Source organism: Pterocles gutturalis, unplaced genomic scaffold (genome assembly GCF_000699245.1).
Source record: "Pterocles gutturalis isolate BGI_N339 unplaced genomic scaffold, ASM69924v1 scaffold7615, whole genome shotgun sequence".
NCBI classification, from domain to species: domain Eukaryota; kingdom Metazoa; phylum Chordata; class Aves; order Pterocliformes; family Pteroclidae; genus Pterocles; species Pterocles gutturalis.
Window position 1 is genome coordinate 37,557 of NW_010138158.1, and position 19,570 is coordinate 57,126.

Sequence of the window (19,570 nt, forward strand, 5' to 3'; positions counted from 1 at the left end):
ACATTCTATCTCACCAGAATAGTATCTGATTAGTCCTGTATGTGATAGCTTTCTGTGTAAATTCTTCCATGCAAGTTTAACCTTCATGATGATGTCCTGCATGTCTGGACAAAGCAGGAGGTCACGATTTGAAGTAAGCAGCTCTGGGTTTGTCCTGGGACAGTCGTAAAAGACTGTTTTGGTTCAGTGGGACAGCACAAGGTGAACTAGCCCGTTAAAGGTAGGTTAAGCACAGCAGTTATACAGAGTTGTCATTTTGAAGGTATCTTCTGGTACTGTCCTAAATAACTCAAGAATAGGATAAGGAGAACTTAGGTTTTCCATACATTTTATTGCTGGGTTTGAATGCTTTTCTGTGGCATTGTTGAGAGCGGGGTTTGTTCTGCAAATGTACCTTCTGCTTCATTCCTTGGCAGAAGAGTGATGAAGTAAATCTTGAAGAAATGTGTGGTGCTTTTAATAAAGCAGATTAACTAAGACAGTCTAGCTAGTTAGAGTGCTCTGTAAGGCAGACTACAGCATGTTGATATTTAAATATCATTGTCTGAAATATACATGGGAATATGACTTTATATATTATAGTCTGCATGTGTGGATATATATGCAATCATGTGTGTGTGTATATATATATACATGCATACATATGTGCGTGTATATATATGTATATACACATATATATTACTATTGTCTAACTCATTTTTCCATTTTAGATGAGCCCAGAGGGAGCAAAATATTCCTAGCCTGGAGATTTCCACATCTGCCCTTCAACCAGCTCTCAGACAGAAACAGCATGGCTATATAAATCACTGGAAATCAGCACGTTTTTCAACAGCACAGAACCCCAAGCACGGAGCCACTTTAGGCTGCGCTGCTCCGTAGTTTGTTCACAGACCTCCCATGCCAGCAGCAAGGAAGTCAGACTGTTCTACTCAACATCTTACAGTAACCAGATACAAGATAAAGAAATTGCCTTTCAAAGCTGTAGTCTGCACTAGGCTTTTCCAAGCAAAACAGTGATGTCTAGCATCCATCTTTTCCCTTCTGCTTGTATTTCAGGCCTTTTTGGCCCTCAGCCCCCCCAAGATGAAGTGTTCCTCTCCTGTTTTGCAAGCAGGCATGAACTTCATTTTGGATTTTGAAACAGCAGTTTTCACTTGATCAGAGAGAAAGTCTGTATATCAGTCATAAGGGGCCCACAAAAAGTAAAAGAATGAAAACCTGTTGTCAGTATGTTTAAATACCTACTGTCAGTGGAGGGTATGTAGGTCCAAGTGGAAGCTGAAGGGGTCTATAATTTGAAGAAAAGTTGAAAACCTCTGACATGGTCCAAATCCAAGAACTTGAAGGTCTTTCTTTGTCCTAGTGCAAAGACTCCGACTCGATCTCACAGAAGCGAATGGAGTTTCTCTCCATAGACAGAAAAGAAGCAGTTTCAACCGCAGTAGGAAAATTTACATTAAAGCAAGTAAAAGTAGGTTTAACATAGTTATGAGCTATGCTCTGTGTGCAGCCTGTTTGTGCTAAGGATGTCTCTGCAAGTAGACATTCTTAGAGTTAAAGCTGGCTCAAATAAAAAAAAAGTAAAAAAAAAAAAGGAGTTGGGGAACACTGCCCTACCTTTCTCAGATTAATCACACAGTGGCCGCTGAGCAAAGACAATCCACAGCTGTCCACTATATTGTGAAACGTAAGAGCAGAGCATTTCCCATTCCTGTTTAAGAGGCTGTGAGCCAGATTCAATAACTAATCTTTACGCCTCAGCCCCAGTGTGTCTGTTGTCAGCTTTTCCTCCAATACAGAGAGATGCTTGCACTCCCCGTCACCACACTGTAACATTAGTCTCAACTCTTCTGCTCTCTTGCTCTTGGAATTTGTCTTGTAGGTGTATCCGGTTGTTGACTCCCTAGCCATGTGCCATTTTTCTCCGAGTATACTTTGTGATTTCCTTAGGTGGAAAGAGAGTTGCTCTGCAGTATAGGCGATGGGATCGCAGATTTGGGCATTGGAAATACAGATGTGCACATAACTCAGTTTTGTCCAAAGACTTTTCTGCCCTAGCAGTGATGTGGAGGCAGGATGTAGACCAGAGGGAATGACACTGGATCCCTGCGTAACAGTAGGTAGCATAAGGTAAAGAGGAGATAAATGTTATGCCATAGCAGTGAGCGAGTTAATGGACATGTTATCTTGATAAATGATTTAATAACACAGTAAAGAAACCATTGAATGCCTACTCTTGAGGTACTGGAAAAACCTTGTCTTAGACTGCAGCTTGCTTGCGGTTGAGGAAATAAGTATCCTAACCACCCACAGCCCAGATGTGGGACCAGTGACAAGAACAAAGCTGAAAGATAAAGCAGAAAACAGAGTAGAAAAATATTTTCCCCAGCATAAGCAAGGTTTCAGGTATCTACTGCTTCATACTCTGACAGTTCTAGTGTTACCAAACTCCAGTTACAGGGGGATGAAAGATCACTGGGACTGCTGGCGCTACAGGGGGGCACACTTCAACCAGTATTAAGAGTCTTTGGTGTGTGAGACAGTGAAGGGGAATACTGGAATTCTGCAACTGCGCTGCAACTCATCAGGGCTCCTGGCCAGGCTCTGAGGACCAAAACAATTTGTAGATCAGTCACAGTCGTGGAAGCCTGTCATCACTATTGCTTGTTTTGCAGGTAAAGGGAGATGACCAGTTTTTCTCCCTTCCCGCTCAGCTCAACTAATTATTACTTTCTGTCAGAAAACAGGATCTGCAAAATGGCACTGAAAGGAGGGGGAGAAGGAACATCTCTTCCCCACACGTGGAGCTTGATAGCTAAGTTCCAGGTTTGGGGTTTGTGTGTAATTTGTGAGTAATTTGCTTCTGAAGCTAATTATTGTTAAAAATGAAAAGTTGCTCAAAAACTTTGGGAAAAGTAAACTTTCCTTTTCATGTCCCTTTGCCACTAAAACATAAAAATTCTGGTCAAAATCCAACCACATGACTATTATTCTAAAGTGATAGCTTTGAGATGGTCTCTCCATTCTCAGGAATACTCTCCAGAATGTTGTCTGTATTTCCTCACATTACGTGGCAGGAAATGCAAATAGACCACAGTTTAAGTATGAAGATTGTGGAGATTTATGACTCTCTATGCATTTTTTTTTTTTTTTTGTGTAATAAAATGCAGGGAAACTGTATGTAGCAAAAAGTTTCCTGATTTTTTTAGCCTGTGCTACTTTTTCCTGCTCAAGTACCACTCATTGTCCTCTTTTTTTGCATGAAGTTTTCCTCTGTCAGCTTCTAATCTGAAGTTCAAAATTTCCTGTACCTGAGGTTTATGACAATAAAGTAGCACCAATGAAAACAGGGCTTCGGCTGGATGAAGACCTTTTCTCAGGTGCCTCCTAATGCTTAGGAGAATTATTATCTCCTGGTAGCTATATGCTTTGCTTAATTTTGGCCTTATTCAGAAACAGCAAAATGTCAGAGAAATTAATCTGAGGACTGAGTTCACCTTCTTGCTAGTCCCCACTTTTCAGGAACTCTGAAGATAAAATACTATCTTTGGTTTTGGCTGGCATGCAGCAGCATCAGAATGGATTTTTTTTTTCTTTTTTTTTTTTTTTTTTTGGCAGAGGGTTTCAGAGTGAGCAGCTCTGCTTTTCACAGTGCCAAGGATGATGCCAAACTCATCAGCCGTGCCTGCAGTCTTGCGGGGAGGGAGGGATGAACAACTAGACCAGGTTCAGTGTGCCTTCGTGTCGAACTAGAAAGGGGAGCATCTGTTGAAATTGGTAATGAGAACAACCTAAATCACTTCTGACAGCCTGTACCCACTCACTGTCTTCTGGAGGAGATGAGACTGAATTTCTGATAAAGGGAGAATGTGTGGTACCATGGGCAGAGCTGCTAGGGTCTGAGTCGCAGGGGCTTTGCAGGGCTCTCCGGTGTGAGAGGAGGACACAAACCACCCTCTGCCTGTCCAGAAAAAAAAAAAAAAACTGCAGCCCACAGGTGGCCCACGCTGGCACAAGGATAGTCCCCAGGGACCGTGGCCCGTGGGCAACCCATGGGGGGGCAGGGACACTCCAGAGGGTCTGCAGTAGTGGGCAACCCATGCCAGGGCTCAGAGCGTGCTCAGAAGAGCACTCTGAGGTTTTTGTTGGTTGGCAACTACTTAAATAAAATTATTTTACTCCAGACTGTTTTGCTCACAGCCTGGTTCAGGTTTTGTCTTTTCTGCTCACCCATGGTGGGGCACTTTGGGATGGCAGCTGAGACTCCATCATGCATGTTGTAAGACTGGTGTCCGTGGAAAAAGTGCAAGCTATAACATCTCTTTCTTCAATCTTGGCATACATTCTTATAGGCAAGCATATGTACAATTACAAATAGTTCTATCAATTATACCTGAAGTTTCTGTTTTGCTGAGGAGTCTTCAGATTTTGAATATGGGCATTGCAAGAATAAATGATCTGTTGTGTTTAATAAGGTGCTTCACCAGGTTCTCCTATGTTGCCGAGTTTCTTCTCAAGCCTCTTGCACTGAGGCTATTGGAGGTATTATAATTTTAGATGAGTATTGATCTTAAAAATCCTGTTTAGGTCTTAGAACAGATTTTTCAGCTTGTTGTTGTAGACTACTTAATGCATAGCTAATAAAATAGACAAGTTTCCGTTGCTCTCTCATTTTTGTTGTGAAGAATGTTTCTGCCATCATCGGTTTTGCTCTAAAGGCTCCAACCCACTGTTTTCAGCTTCGTAATGGTTGAAGGATGTTCAGAGATTTCTGAATTGTGATAGTGGATTTTGTGTATGTTACAGAAGTGTTGCAATCACTGCCATTTCATAACAGCAGCTGAATAACCCCAGATAGAATGAATCAGCTATTATTTGAACAGGCTTAAAAGGCAAATCTTTCTTTTCAGTTTTGGGCAATATTTATATGTCTTCCCTGGGGAAGGAGATCACAGAGCAGTTTTCACATGGGAATGGCATTCCTACAGCATTATTTTTTTTTTTTCTAGTTTTTGAGAGTAGACCAAGACAAAGACAGAGAATGCAGCCTGGACTGTGCAGGTTCCCCTCAGAAGTCACTCTGTGCATCTGATGGAAGAACTTTCCTGTCCCGGTGTGAATTTCAGCGGGCAAAATGCAAAGACCCTCAGCTGGAAATAGCCTACCGGGGCAACTGCAAAGGTGAGCAAATCAAAGTTCCTCTTGACTGTAATGAAAAATAATAGACTTTAAATAGTTTTTGAAAACATCTATGTATTGAACACTAGGAGTGCTGTGCTTGAAGAGCTGGCTAAAAGCAAGTAGGTTGAAATCCATCCTGTTAATTCTATAACAATATGCTACATAAAGATAAAATAATCTTTATCCATCAGCAAAAATATGTTTCCCACACCCACTTACACTACAATAAATCCATATGAAGTTAATTGTAAATTTACATCCTTGTTCTGAAGTACGACATCACCATCAGGCTCAGAGTAACTCTGAAGATTGTTATCTCACTTCGGTTTCTTGCTTACTGCAGTTTAATATTTTGAGTTAGAGATGGTTAAATTCAGTCTTGAGTTTCCCAACTGCAATCCTTTAGTTAGAGGGGAAAAAAAAAAGAAAAAAAAAGAACCTAACTAGTTACTTTTGATTTTTTTTTTTTTAAATTAATCCCCCAACATAAGTATGTAGAAATTGTGGGATTTTTTTTTTTTTAAACCTGAAAGTTGTGTAAAACTTTCAGTTTTACTTTCAAGTAACGTAATTCTGAAATTCAGTGGAATGGTTTGTAATGCTTAGAGCCCTCACAGTCCATTCCTCCCTACATCATCCACTCTACTTCTGACCTCTGCTTAGAGAAATTGTGTGACGTGCAACCCAAGCGCTTCAGTTCCAACACTTACAAAGTATTCACAGTTAAGTCTTTTCACTTTTAGAGTAGCCTGGTGCTAGTGAACACAGTTCTTTACTCAACTGTAGGGTGATTCCCAACACAATGATCTTCTTTTTAAAATGAAAGAATGGCAGTGGTCATAAAGATTTACTTTCCCCTTCTCTCTGTCCAAAAGAGAGTTGTGGGGGGGGGGGGACTGGAGAGGAAGACCCCAGGGACCACACCAATTCAACCTCTAGGAGGCAATTTTCCACATCATCCTTCTCAATTAGCTCCAGCAAACCTCTGAAGCATCAAAACTACTTCAAAGAGACATTCTGTCTCATCTTCTGCCTCGATGAAACACTAGACTCGTTCTTCAGCCCTTTAATAATAAGCCATTGTATTAGCTGATGGATTTATTTACTTTTGTGAACAAGGATAACATAATGAAGCTACCTGAGCCAAAGCTTTTGTTACACTCATGAACAACATAGAGTATTATTGAGCACTTTGCGTTTGTTCATTTTATACATTACAGCATTATACACTTTTATGGAAGTTAGTTTTACAGAATGATTTTCTAAATTGTTTTTTCCTCTTATTGCTGATGCCATATGCAAGAAATTGTTTCCCTCAAGATGCAATGAAAGGCTGAAGGTGTGCCTAGCAATGCTGGCAAATTTTTCAGCAGTCAGCAACTACTATTTGGAGAAGTGCTTATTTGCTTTTTATTTATTAATGAGTAGTGTGTCAGTACAACTGTAGACATGGAATTAGACATTTTAGGCAGCTTAAGTATTGCTAATAGCAAGTACTCATCATGCCCTCATCAATCAGATGCTTTTAATCTTTCAATTAAATAAATGCAAACATCAATCTAATGTTTAAATATTTTTTCCTTTGATTGGCAGTAGACAGGATTGCCAATAATATACTTGGTCAATATCAGCAAGACACTAGTGCTCTTTTAATTTTACATTTTCATAGTATTTCTTATACAATCAAAGCAGCCTTAAATTTTGAAGTGACCAGTGTCTTGGTTCTTACCCATGACTGAAATCATCAGCAATATTTCAAGCTGTAAAAACAAGTTTTAGAGGAGAAAAAGATGGTTTGATGGCCTAGCTGCAGTTTCAGTTTTAGCAGTGCTAGAGCTACTTTTGATAGTCCCATCAAACGTTCTTCTGAAAGAGCTGAGAAAGTCCTCAGGTTAAGGCCTCTTTTGAGCTGTTGCTTTTGGTTGGTGAAATTTGTTGTTGCAGGTGACGCTTGACCAAAGAGCAGAGGGTTGGTTTAGCAGGGCTAACCAAAAAGTGGTGGTTCCATTTCAGCCCAGCTTTCAAGGTTTCAGAATTTGTTTTTATTCTGTGTTGGAATGAAAGCGAATCCTCTTGGAAGTGTTCATCTGTCCCCCTAAAAAAACCAGGGAAAATAAACCACATCAGAGCATTGGTTTTGAAGCAAGTTTTGAGGTTGTTAATGCAAAAAAGGTGAAAGAAACGTGCACGTTTGGATGTGGAATTTGTGAAGGGAGAAGAGAGATGATCCCTGGTCCAGGATTCACAGCTTTAAATCTCTGCCTGATATTAATCCATCATTGATCAGAAAAGGCAGTCTTAAGACTGCATCTGCCTCCTGCTGTCTTCTTCTCAGGTAAAAATCTCTGTTTACCCCAAAAAAATCTCGTCCGAAAAAGAAATCCTTCCACATACCATTTTAATTAATTGAAAACATTGTGACCAGCTTTTTGTTCGGTTCAGTCTATTCACTAGAAATCTTAACACCTTGACAGTTTATGTCCACAACCTTTTGGAATAATTTTGTGTCCATCGTTTCTGGTTAATTCATTCAGAGCTGTGATTTATTTTTACATCCATAAGGGAATTTGAGCCACCAGACTGATGCCTGCTTTCTCTGTGTCTTTTTTCTTGAGAAAGCCAAATCTAGATTGACTATCTTTTCTCTTCTTCACCTATTCTCAACATTTGTCAGCTCTGCTTGCTTTTGATTATTTAAAATTACAAAGGGATAGTTTGCTTTAAATATTCTTGCTTACTTTTCTTAATTCAGAGTTCATTCACAGCAACGATGGTCAGCTCAGATAATTCTTTAGTATTGCAAATGATCTTAAATCTAAATGACAGAAAACAGTGGCAGAATTTATACCTTTTTCTTTTTTCTCACTCCTGTCCTAGTTCTTGATGGCTGTAGCATGGGCTGGAACAGCTTAAACAAACCTAAAAATGAATGAACCCTGAACCTTCCCCTTAGTTCTGAAAAACAACTCATCTTTGACAAAACAAGCATCAAGAGACTGTCCTGATAGTGGGCTTTTTGGAAGACCTTACAAAACTTTAGTACATTTATCTTTTTTTGTAAGTTTTTTTTGGTTTTTGTTTGTTTGTTTGTTTGTTTGTTTGTTTGTTTTTTAGTCCACTTCCAGGCAGTGCTGGAATCCATTGTTAAGCTTGGAAATGCTATAAGAAGTTTCAATCTTGTAAAATTTCAGAGGTCCCAAATAATCTACACTGTAGACAAACATCCAAATTTTTGGATACTTTTGCAAACAAAATCTAAACTCTGAAGTTCTGGAGATTTGCCACTTGGTTGACACAGGCATTTACTGTGCAACAAGGCTATGAACCTAATAAATAAAAATATATTTCATAGAATCATTAAGGTTGGAAAAAGACCTCAAGGATCATCAAGTCCAACCATCATCCCAACACCACCTGGGTGATAATTTATATCCCTGAATGATGCAGATGCCAGGGAGTGTTCCTCAGCACTGCAGTCTCCTGTAGGACGAGTAGCTACAGTTTTACATTTAATAGGGATTTTACATGATTTGGAACATGGTATGGCCTGGGTTGAAAAGGACCTTAAAGATCATCCAGTTTCAACCCCCCTGCTGTGGGCAGGGTTGCCAGCCACTAGGGCAGCCTGTCCAGGGCCTCATCCAGCCTGGCCTTGAACCCCTCCAGGGATGGGGCATCTACCACTTCTCTGTGCAACCTGTTCAGTGCCTCACCACCCTCACAGTGAAAAATTTCTGCCTAATATCCAACCTAAATCTCCCCTCTCTTAGTTTAAAACCATTCTCCCTCATCCTGTTGCTATCAACCCCTGTAAATAGTCGCTCCCCCTCCTGTTTATAGGCTCCCTTCAAGTACTGGAAGGCCGCTATGAAGTCTCCCCGGAGCCTTCTCTTCTCCAAGCTGAACAAGCCCAGTTCCCTCAACCTTTCCTCATAGGAGAGGTGCTCCAGCCCTCTGATCATCCTTGTGGCCCTGTCCAGGTCCTCTGGATGGCATCCCTTCCCTCTCTTGTATCAACTGCACCACTCAGCTTGGTGTCCTCTGCAAATTTACTGAGGGTGCACTCGATTCCCTCATCTGTGTCATTGATAAAGATGTTGAAGAGCACCGGTCCCAAGACAGACCCTTGAGGGACACCACTTGTGACTGGTCTCCATCCAGACATAGAGCCGTTGACCACAACTGCTCTATAGGTTACTCCAAAAGGCTGTGCTCGTATGGAAGATGAAATGCAGAAGACATAAGCATCTTCCCCATCAGAAATGGGAGTGGCATTGTTGAGTCAAGATCTCATTCTTTAGCTTATAAGCCTGAATGTCTGTTACGAATTAGGATAGATGAGACTACCTAAAACTAATTAGTTTTTTTTTTTTCATGGAGCATCTTGGATATCCTGTATGAAGAAGTCTGTTTTGTTGGGGTGGGGTTTTTTGGGGTGTTTTTTGTCCTATAAATGTTCATTATTATTCTGTAAATTTTAGTCTTTAACTGTAGAATGGCATTGTACAAAGAATATTCAAATTTTCTATTCTCATGAAAATTTTGCATTACAAATACAAAAAAAAAAAAAAAAGTGGATGCTTCAGCTCATTGCTGCAAACTCCTATGAGTTTCCACTATGCTAAAATCAATAGAATTTTTCTATCAGGTTTGCTACCTTGTTTATTCCCCACTACTGAATAATTTTTTTCCCATGATCTTTGAAAATGTGAATTCATATCTTTCCTGCAGCAGTTTTCATATAATTTTAGGCTTTTCAAATAGTTTTCTGTGACAGTAAGAAAAATGTTTAGGCTAGATATTAGAAAAAATTTCTTCACTGCAAGAGTGATCAGGCATTGGAACAGGCTGCCCAGGGAAGTGGTGGAGTCACCATCCCTGGAGGGGTTCAAGAAACCTGTAGATGTGGTGCTTCGGGACATGGGTTAGTGGGTTAGGTGGTGTGGGTTGACAGTTGGACTTGATGATCCTTGAGGTCTTTTCCAACCTTAATGATTCTATGTTTCCATGATTCTATGTATTAACTTTTAAGCCTGAAATGAAGATGCTGGGTGAAGGCAAGTGGGATTAAAACTTTTTTTCAATGAAAATGTGGTGGGTTTTGTTTTTTTTTTTTTTGTTTTGTTTTGTTTTGTTTTTTTTTAACACGACAACAAGCTTTAGTCCTAGCTAGGTTAGTGAAAGATTTTGCTACAGGATCAATGGAGTTTTTTAGAGATCCTGTTGGTCAGCTTTTCATCTCCTGTCTCAGCAACTTCAAGTCTCAAGTGTAGAACGTCTGCTAGCTGATTTCATCTTGTTAAAGCAAGCAACATCTCTGACGGGAGTGTCTAGTGGAGGGAGCACAGTTTTTCTCTCTAATGGACCATCAAGCAAACAGGTGATAGTGGCCAGCAGCAGTTCGATTTGCAGCTTTGCTAATGGTGTAAGGGTGAATTAGAACAGGTGGTTCTGGGGTTCATCTGGGGTAGTTTGAACTTTATTTAAGCATTTAAGCTCTTTATATGAATGTTTGCTGACATTCAGGCAACTTGTCAGGAGGAAGCTGAACAGTTTGTGCAGTGCCTGTGGCTGCATTTTGGATGCCTGTGGCTACTGGGAATGATTCACCTGAACTACAAAGCCTCTACTTCCCATGGAGGTGTCCCACTTAAAGGTAGCTAAGAGGACCTCCTGTTGGTTTAACTAAAGTTTGCCCTGAGAGTTGTGTCCAAGCATTGCAGGACACTCAGAAATACTTTTTTTCTTCTTTTTTTTCTTCTTTATTTTTTTCTTGTTTTCTTGTTCTTTAACCCCACCTGGAGTATTGTGTTCAGATGTGGGGCCCCCAACATAAAAAAGACCTGGACCTGTTGCCAGAGGAGAGACAGGAAATTGGTCAGAGGGCTGGAGCACCTCCCCTATGAGGATAAGCTGAGAGAGTTGGGGTTGTTCAGCCTGGAGAAAAGAAGGATCCGAGGAGACTTAATAGCAGCTTCCAGTGCTGAAAGGGGGCTACAGGAGAGATGGGGAGGCACTCTTCATCAGGGGGTGTAGTGAGAGGACAAGGGGCAACGGTTACAAGGTGAAAGAGGGTAGATTTAGACTAGACATTAGGAAGAAATTTTTCACTGTGAGGGTGGTGAGGCAGTGTCCCAGGTTGCCCAGAGAAGCTGTGGATGCCCCATCCCTGGAGGGGTTCAAGGCCAGGCTGGATGAGGCTTTGAGCAACCTGGGCTAGTGGGAGGTGTCCCTGCCCACGGCAGGGGGGTTGGAACTGGATGATCTTTAAGGTTCTTTCCAACCCAAACCTTTCTATGATTCTATGATTCTTAATACCAGTAAAAATATTTGTTCCCTTTCGCAGTTTAAGTGAATGTACCAGGCCCATATTTGGGCCATTGGAGACTAATATTCTGAATGTTTTAAGCAACTGGCCCAGTAATAATATTTGACATTCTGACATTGTGATCAATGGAAAACGAGTTTACAAGTACAGTCCTGTTAGCGTACCTCTGCCCTAACATAAGAGCTCTTGAAACATCCCATCTGAGTTGCTTGGATTTTGTGGCTTCTCTACCAATAGTTCACTAAAATAATACTTCTTCAATGGCTAGAATCATAGAATCATTAAGGTTGGAAAAGGCCTCAAGGATCATCAAGTCCAACTGTCAACCCAACACCACCCAACCCACTAACCCATGTCCCTGAGCACCACATCTACACGTTTCTTGAACCCCTCCAGGGATGGTGACTCCACCACTTCCCTGGGAAGCCTCTTCCAATGCCTGAGCACTCTTGCAGTGAAGAAAGTGGTTTGATACAAATTGTTGATCACTATAAAATTTCAACCGCCAACTAGCATCACATTTCTCTGCTTCACTGTCAGCACGTATCAGCAACCTGGGTTTAGAGTGACCTGTTAAACTGGGCTTGGGACACATCTCAGAGCGATCCATAGTCAAAATGACAATGTAAGTAGCTTTACAGAGAGTGATATTTAAGTCATGAAGCTTGGCATTTAGTCTGGCTGGCACGCAAAGCATAGATTCAGTATCTGCAGAGGTGGCCCCAGCAGGACCTTGCTGCTTTGTGAGCACACCAAGGAGAATTATTCTATGTTATTCTATAACTATGTAGATCTTCTTTCTCTGTTGGAAACCCTAGATAGCTTGTGTTTAGCTTAATTAATTTATGGTATCTTAAAGAGCCTGGCTGTTTACAAATGCCATTCTTTTATGGTCTATCATAGACATAACAAAAGGTACTATCTTCATTCTCGTGATCCACATAAAGAACTGAAGCACATCAAAATATGAGTGGCATTTCCCATAAAGAGGTATTTCCCTATTTGCTATCTACTTTCCTTAAAGAGGGAAACATTCTGCATTGGTTTCAGTAAAATGGGGTTTTCAGCAAGAGAGAAGTTTCACTGATTTGAATTATTAATACAAGGAGTTAATGAATGAGTTAAGGACATGCTTGAATTATTTGAAAGGATATGAATTAAATACCTTTCTGTTCATGGATAAACATGCTGATGTGATTTTCCCTTTGTGAAAAGAAAGGTGGACATTGTTGGGCAGTAGTTTTTTTGTTCTCATAAATTAATCTTTGTCCCATAATACATGCATCTAAACATCCCTTGGGGAAACATTGCTGTTGACTCTTAGCTAAAAACTTGAGTTGTAAATGCTGGACTTGGTTCCTGAGTAAACACCTTATCCTGTATTCCCATGGAGGCTGTCCTCGAGCTCAGGTTTGCCTGTGAGCCAGGTGTGAGCTGGATGTGTGCTCTTGGTGCCTGAGGATGTCCCTTAGGTCAGTGTGTCCCTTAGGGCGGGGACATCGCCTTGGCCAGTCCACCTGCTGCCTGGGAGACAGCCCTGTGGCTGCATTTGGGAGGTAGCGCATGCTCCCGAGATGGTTCGTTTGGAGAGAGAAAGACATAGTTAGTAAGTTTGGTTCTTTTCCTAACGGAAATGGGTGAAAGTGGGGCTGGACCAAGGTGTCAGTCTGTAAAATAATCCTAACACACACTGAGAGCTTACACAGCCTGCAGATTGAAAGCAGAACAGTTTTTACTTGTCCTCACCTCTCCCTTTTCTCCTTTCCCTTTTCTTTTTTTTTTTCCCTTTCTTTTTTGAGGAAAAAGAAAAAAAAAAAAAAGAGGGATGCAGGATTTTTAAAATTATTTGTCAAAATTCTATTAAAATGAGAACATATTGAGAAGTGGTATCAGTTTGAATTTTTTTGAAAAGAAACCTTCTGAGAAAAAAATTGATTATAGGGCAGATGTTTACCTTAAAATACTTTTAACTAGGAGCTCTCTTGACTTTTGTAGACACTGCCTTTAATCTGTAGGGTGACTGCAAGTTTCCAGACTGTAATGCTGGCAATCCTGATACAAACACTGTTCAGCACTAACCTCGTTTTGTTTTTGAGTCTTCATTTATGTTATGTGTCAGGCTGTTATGTGGCAAGCCACTGTAGTAAAAGTGTTAATTTGAGAAACAAAATATTCAATGTCTTGGTGAAGGAACGGTATCTACGTACAGAAGTTGTAATTTAAGTAGTCACAGATAGCAAGAGGAGTTGGCTTCTGATTGTACTTTCTAGTAGGTATTTAATAGGAGTGGATAAATTTTTCATTAAGTTTGGAATATTTTTGTAGAATATCCTTTAAATGTGTCTACAGGTACATGGAACACAGGGCAAGGTAACACTGAAATAGTATCCACAATTTGCTGGAGATGGAATTTATCTCTTTTTAAAATACTGTAGTTACTTGACAGTATTTCTCCAAGCAGACTTTGCCAAAGCCAGACTGCACAGATGCATGGCATACAAGAGCCCTATTTTTGGGCATAAAAAAGGTATCTTTTTAGAATAAAACATAGACTACTGTAATTGTATGAAGTAATTTTTTTGTTTGTTTGTTTTGTGGAGTTTTCATTTTTGCTCATGTATTTTCAATTTAAATTTCAGGTTTCATGTGAAGTGAACATCTTAAAGCAAGTGAAATACAAACTAGTAGCATTAAAGCAATAAATGCTGCACTGGAGACCAGGAACCACAAAGAGTTGCCAGCCTTCTCAGTTTTTCAGTGCAAGAATTATAAATTGGCCCATATTAGACTCCTCCAAACTATATATCAAATCTCAGTTCTGCTCAGAAAGCCTAGTCTGGCCTTTGGTATGTGAAAAATCAGAAAGATGCAGGTTTAGTTTTTCTTGCAAATATTGGATTCAGTTCTAGTCAGACTATATCTCTCCAAATATGACTGTTAGCAAATCGAGAGAAATACTAGTGTGCCAAGAAGGAATGCAGCACAGCATTCCCTATTTTATCTTAAAGCTTAGCTATCTAAATTGCTGGGTGGTTGCAAAATGTAAAAAAATAAATAAAACAACAAAGAAACTCCACACTGCCTACCTCTGTTAGATGCCAATAGAGGAGAGCTTAGGCTAAGATTGCTCTGCTGTTTTGTTTGAATGCAGCAACAAAAATAAATAGTGAGAGTTGGCCAGCCCTCGTCAGGCTAAATGTCTGGGCTGACGTCTTTTCCAACCCAAGAGGCTGATAATCTCTGCATCTTTGAAATTGTAACTTTGAGGACATATAGCTCGCTGTGTGTTTCCTATCACTAGAGGCTACAGGTATTTATGTGCTTTGTTGGTAGACATGGTCAGACCTTAGGAACATACATTGACCCAGGGCAAATATCACAGAAAATTTTCCTGTTATGAGTAGTTTATGCTATATAAACCGAATTATGTCTTGTGCTCTGAATAAAACATTTTTGTGCTAAATTAACTGCAAATTAAGGACATTTGACTTTTATCATGTCATTACCAGTTAGCAAAAGGGTGCAGCAGTGGGAAAGAAGCACAGAAGTAGAAGAAAATTCTGGTTCAGGTGGATAGCTAACTTTATACAACTTGATGCACTGCATATTTCTAAATTTAGGGGCAAGTAAGTATATATAGATATTCTGGCATAATGGAGACACAGTAAGGGGGAGTTACAGAAAAACAGTGGGAGGTATTTGGAGTGTGTATGTCTGTACTAGGTCTGCTTGTTCACATCGATGTGACTGTAGAAGAGCTTCCTCTTTAGCATAAGGACAGCTAAGTCTCTGTGGAAAGCCCTCAAGGGAACTTTTTCTTCAAAAGATTAAGTTTAACAACTTTATAAGTAGTTTTAACAAAGTGGTAAATGTTTCTGATCTGTCCAGCAGGATGTTCTATCTATAATAAAATAACTAAATAAACTGTGAAGTGCATTTTATGCATAAGTACATAACAAGCCCATGTCACACACAGTAATCTCTGTGAAAGCAAGCTAAGTCTGCTCAGTGTATTGGGACTGGGAAAGGTACTTTTATTCTTACTGAGATGTATAGCAAACCAAGAAATGTCAGATGAACTAAATCAAAATCTTTGCAGGAGATTTATCTGTCCTTTTGGCAAGCTGTTTATTTTCCATGAGAGAATCTGGGTTAGATCTCCCTGTGAAACCCCGAAGTTGCTATAAATTCAATTGTATTCAATGTCACTTTAGAGATGGTGTTTACACCCTTGATGAGTTTGTGTCATTGTTTTAAAGATAAACTTCTACTTTGCAGTAATAAACTTCTCTCTGTGTGATATATTATTCAAGGATTAGCCAGCAGAGTTAAAGTTGATGGATGTTTTCTTTTTTTTTTTTTAACTTATTTTTTCCCCAAAGCTCAGTGTTTTCAGTGCTGTACTGATGGAAATAAGGCATAAAAACTACATTAGTTCCAAGTCAGTCTTGTGCTGCTTGTGAGGCCCATTCTGTTTCCAGAATTTCCTTGGGTACTGCAATTTCCTGTCAACTTTGGTGCTATAACAGGAAGTCCCGTGCTCCCAGGTGTCATGCATGACAGAATCTGGTTCTGAATCCTGCAGCAGTGTACTGGTGCCACATCACTTCATAGGTGAAAGAATCATAGAATCATAGAATCATTAAGGTTGGAAAAGACCTCAAAGATCATCAAGTCCAACCATCAATCCAACACCACCCAACCCACTAACCCATGTCCCTGAGCACCAGATCTACATGTTTCTTGAACACCTCCAGGGATGGTGACTCCACCACTGCCCTGGGCAGCCTGTTCCAATGCCTGATCACTCTTGCAGTGAAGAAATTTTTTCTAATATCCAGCCTAAACCTCCCTTGGCGCAACTTGAGGCCATTTCCTCTTGTCCCATCACTTGTTACTTTAGAGCAGACCCCAGCACCCACCTCACTGCACCCTCCTTTCAGGCAGTTGTAGAGAGTGATGAGGTCTCCTCTCAGCCTCCTCTTCTCCAGACTAAACCCCCCCAGCTCCCTCAGCCGCTCCTTGTCAGCCCTGTGCTCCAGACCCTTCCCCAGCTTCGTTGCCCTTCTCTGGACCTGCTCCAGCCCCTCAATGTCCTTCTTGTGGTGAGGGGCCCAACACTGACCCCAGGATTCAAGGTGCGGCCTCACCAGTGCTGAGTCCAGGGGCACAATCCCTGCCCTAGTCCTGCTGGCCACACTATTGCTGATGCAGGCCAGGATGCTGTTGGCCTTCTTGGCCGTCTTGGCACACTGCTGGCTCACGTCTTCCCTGTTGCATATAGAAGCTTAGCACAGAATTAAGATAACTTTATATTTCACCTGTGCCTTCCCGAAGGCACAGTCTCCAGAAGCCAGTATTGTCTCCAGGGCAATTCAGAAAGATCTGCCCAAACAGCTACAACTCTGTAATCTCCTCAATTTTTTGTATTTCTGTCCACTCCCATGCATCCATTTTGTCTTCACTATATGTCTATTTGTCTTCTTAAACCTCTAGCTGCCTTTGCACTCCCGGTGCTAAGTCCTAGTGGTACAATCAACACACTGGCCAACGAACTGTGCTAAAATGCATCAAGCCCTTTACCAGCCCAGTTTGACAGCTAATAAAGTCCAAGTGAGATAATTTAAGGTAAACTCATGCATTTTCATGCTCAGTTTCTGTGCCAGGGGCATTTTTTTGCTCAGCAATTTTCTGGGATGTAAAAGCCCACCTACTTGGAGTTGAGAGGATAAAGTCTCGCCGAGTCAGCTGGGCATAGATATCTGCAAAATTAGTTTTCCCCATTGTCTGAGGCAAATAAGGCTTCGTTTCAGCCAGATTTTTAACAGGTCTTAGAACCAAACAATCTTTTCACCAGGTCATATACCAGATTCCGGCTTATGCTTGTTGACTCCCTTATAAATACTTAAGCTAGGGAGAGAAATAAAGTATAGTGGGAATTCTAGTCAGAAAACAATAACAGTTTCAAGCCCCTTATTTTTCCACTAGATGGATCTAAAAGTTTCAACAAAAACAATTTTTTTAAAAAAGTTTATTTTAGAGCTAGAAATCCGGTATATCATAAGTGATACAAAGCTGACTTGTTCCAATGATGCAGTGTTGCACAGTGCTTCCCATCCTTCCAACACCTTGCAGACTTGGAGTCCCCTTTGCTCTAAAGTTGTTTGTCACCAGTACGACTGCCTTCACCTCAAAAGACTTTGACCTCCTTTGGTCAGGGTTCGTGATGATCAAAATCAAAGCTGTGGGCACAGCTCAGAGGTACCAGGTAAGGCCCACCACCTTTCATTCTCAGTCTTCATTTCAAAATAATCAGCATCCCTCCTGATCTGAATTATTCCTGTTCCAGATAAAGGGGAAAGTTGAAGCCTTATGTGAGAGACTTCATTGGTATCCCTTTGGATGTCAATACTCCTATAAACCTTCTTCTGGTGAGCTGATTAAGCCTAGACTCATCCTACTAATTTGAGATTCACGTGAATTATCTTAATTAGTTACACTTGTGCCAGGTGCACAGAGGGGGCCCTAGACAGCAATTGTCTGGATGCACCCACAGGACTTTGCCCAGTGAGTCCCAGATTGGCTTCGCCGAGTGAGCAGGAGCAATGGCCGTCTGGAAGGTTCATTTCCCTAGGGATTAGGATCTTGCCCATCACTGACTTTTACCTGTTAGTAGCTGCAAGGTCTCCCTGCATCTCTCTCTTGTCTGACACTTTGATGTGAGTTCATGTTTCATCCTTTCTCCCAATTGTGGTAAGAATTAATTTTCTCATACTTCTCCAGCTGTTAGTTTACATAAATTTCTAGCACTTAAATCTCTTGAATTCTTCTTTTCCTGGGGAAAATTTGTTTGAAATTGTGCAGTAGATTTAGAAGGCATTGCAACCAGGACACAGAGGCAGACACTCAGATGGTGTAATCTTACAAATTTATTATAAAAAATGTTATAACTTCTTTTGGCTTTAGTGATGTGTTATTTGGAAGGAATTTAGCCCCTCTGAATTAGTAATCTAATGTTCATTAATATTCCAAGGAAGAATGTTTTTGTGTCTTCTTTTTATCTTGACCACCCTATGACATTTCTTCTATCAGGTTTGAGCCACATCTTTGTGTCATAGTTATTCCCCTGTGGTAATACCTTGGTGAAATAAAAAACCAGAACTAAGAACAATGTGTTGACTATACACAGTTTCAGATGCTTAACTTGATAAGAGATCTTCCTCGTGGATTTATTCTGGGTATAGTGAGGCACAGTAACTCCCAACAGCTTTAAAATGTTTCTGTGGTAATATAATACAAAATACGGCTTAAAACTTGAAGTTTATATTCCACTAAATTTTGTCATTGTTGATTTTAAAACATATTAGATCATCCACAAACAGGAGGAGCATCAGGCTGTTTCAGAACAAGTGGTGGACAGTTTTGGAGAAGTCCTTTTTCTCCTTGGCAGGTTTTTATGATAATTCAAATATTGGAGATAATTTACAACCCTGCTGGTACTATACTAGAGACCTTAACTGATGGAATTTATATAACTTTTCCTTTTAGACATTTAAACCACATGTCATCCTAGAAAAATGAGGACAGAGGTCCAACAAAGGAGTGATTTATTTTCAGTTAAAATACATTAAAACCACATGTTATTAAGTACTGTATAATCAAACCATGCTCCAAAGAATTCTTACAACACTAAAGCTTGCTTAATATGTTTCATTTTTTGTCCCAAAAAAACTTCGGCAGTGCATACATTAACAGACTTTACCTGAGCTGCACAGTACATTGGCTATAATTTTCCCTTGACAAAACAAGCTATTAGAGTACTGGAGTACAAATTAATTCAGTTCCTTATTATTTTTCTCACATTTCTGGATGGTTGAACTTGTCTGTCTGTTTTAGGTGACATTGCATCTCTGTGAATATCCCTTCTAAAACAGCAAAATATGATTAAGTTTGTTAAGGCTGAAATATAGTTTTTCAGAATGAAACAACTTGTGTTTTGGGCATTTTACCAAGATGAACTCTCATAAGAGCAAACTAATGTACAGAAGTAGTGCACACGAA

General features: G+C 40.3%; 1 protein-coding gene across 1 annotated transcript in view; it reads left to right on the top strand.

The window, feature by feature from the left end:
* Nucleotides 1-5,009: 5,009 nt before the first annotated feature.
* The window catches only part of SMOC2 (SPARC related modular calcium binding 2), a gene marked incomplete at both ends in the record, with an annotated part of 60,596 nt that continues 46,035 nt past the window's right edge, over nt 5,010-19,570 (top strand). Inside the window, one exon of the mRNA XM_010082878.1 lies at nt 5,010-5,181. Coding sequence (XP_010081180.1) covers nt 5,010-5,181 — 172 coding nt within the window. The remainder of the gene's footprint in view (nt 5,182-19,570) is intronic.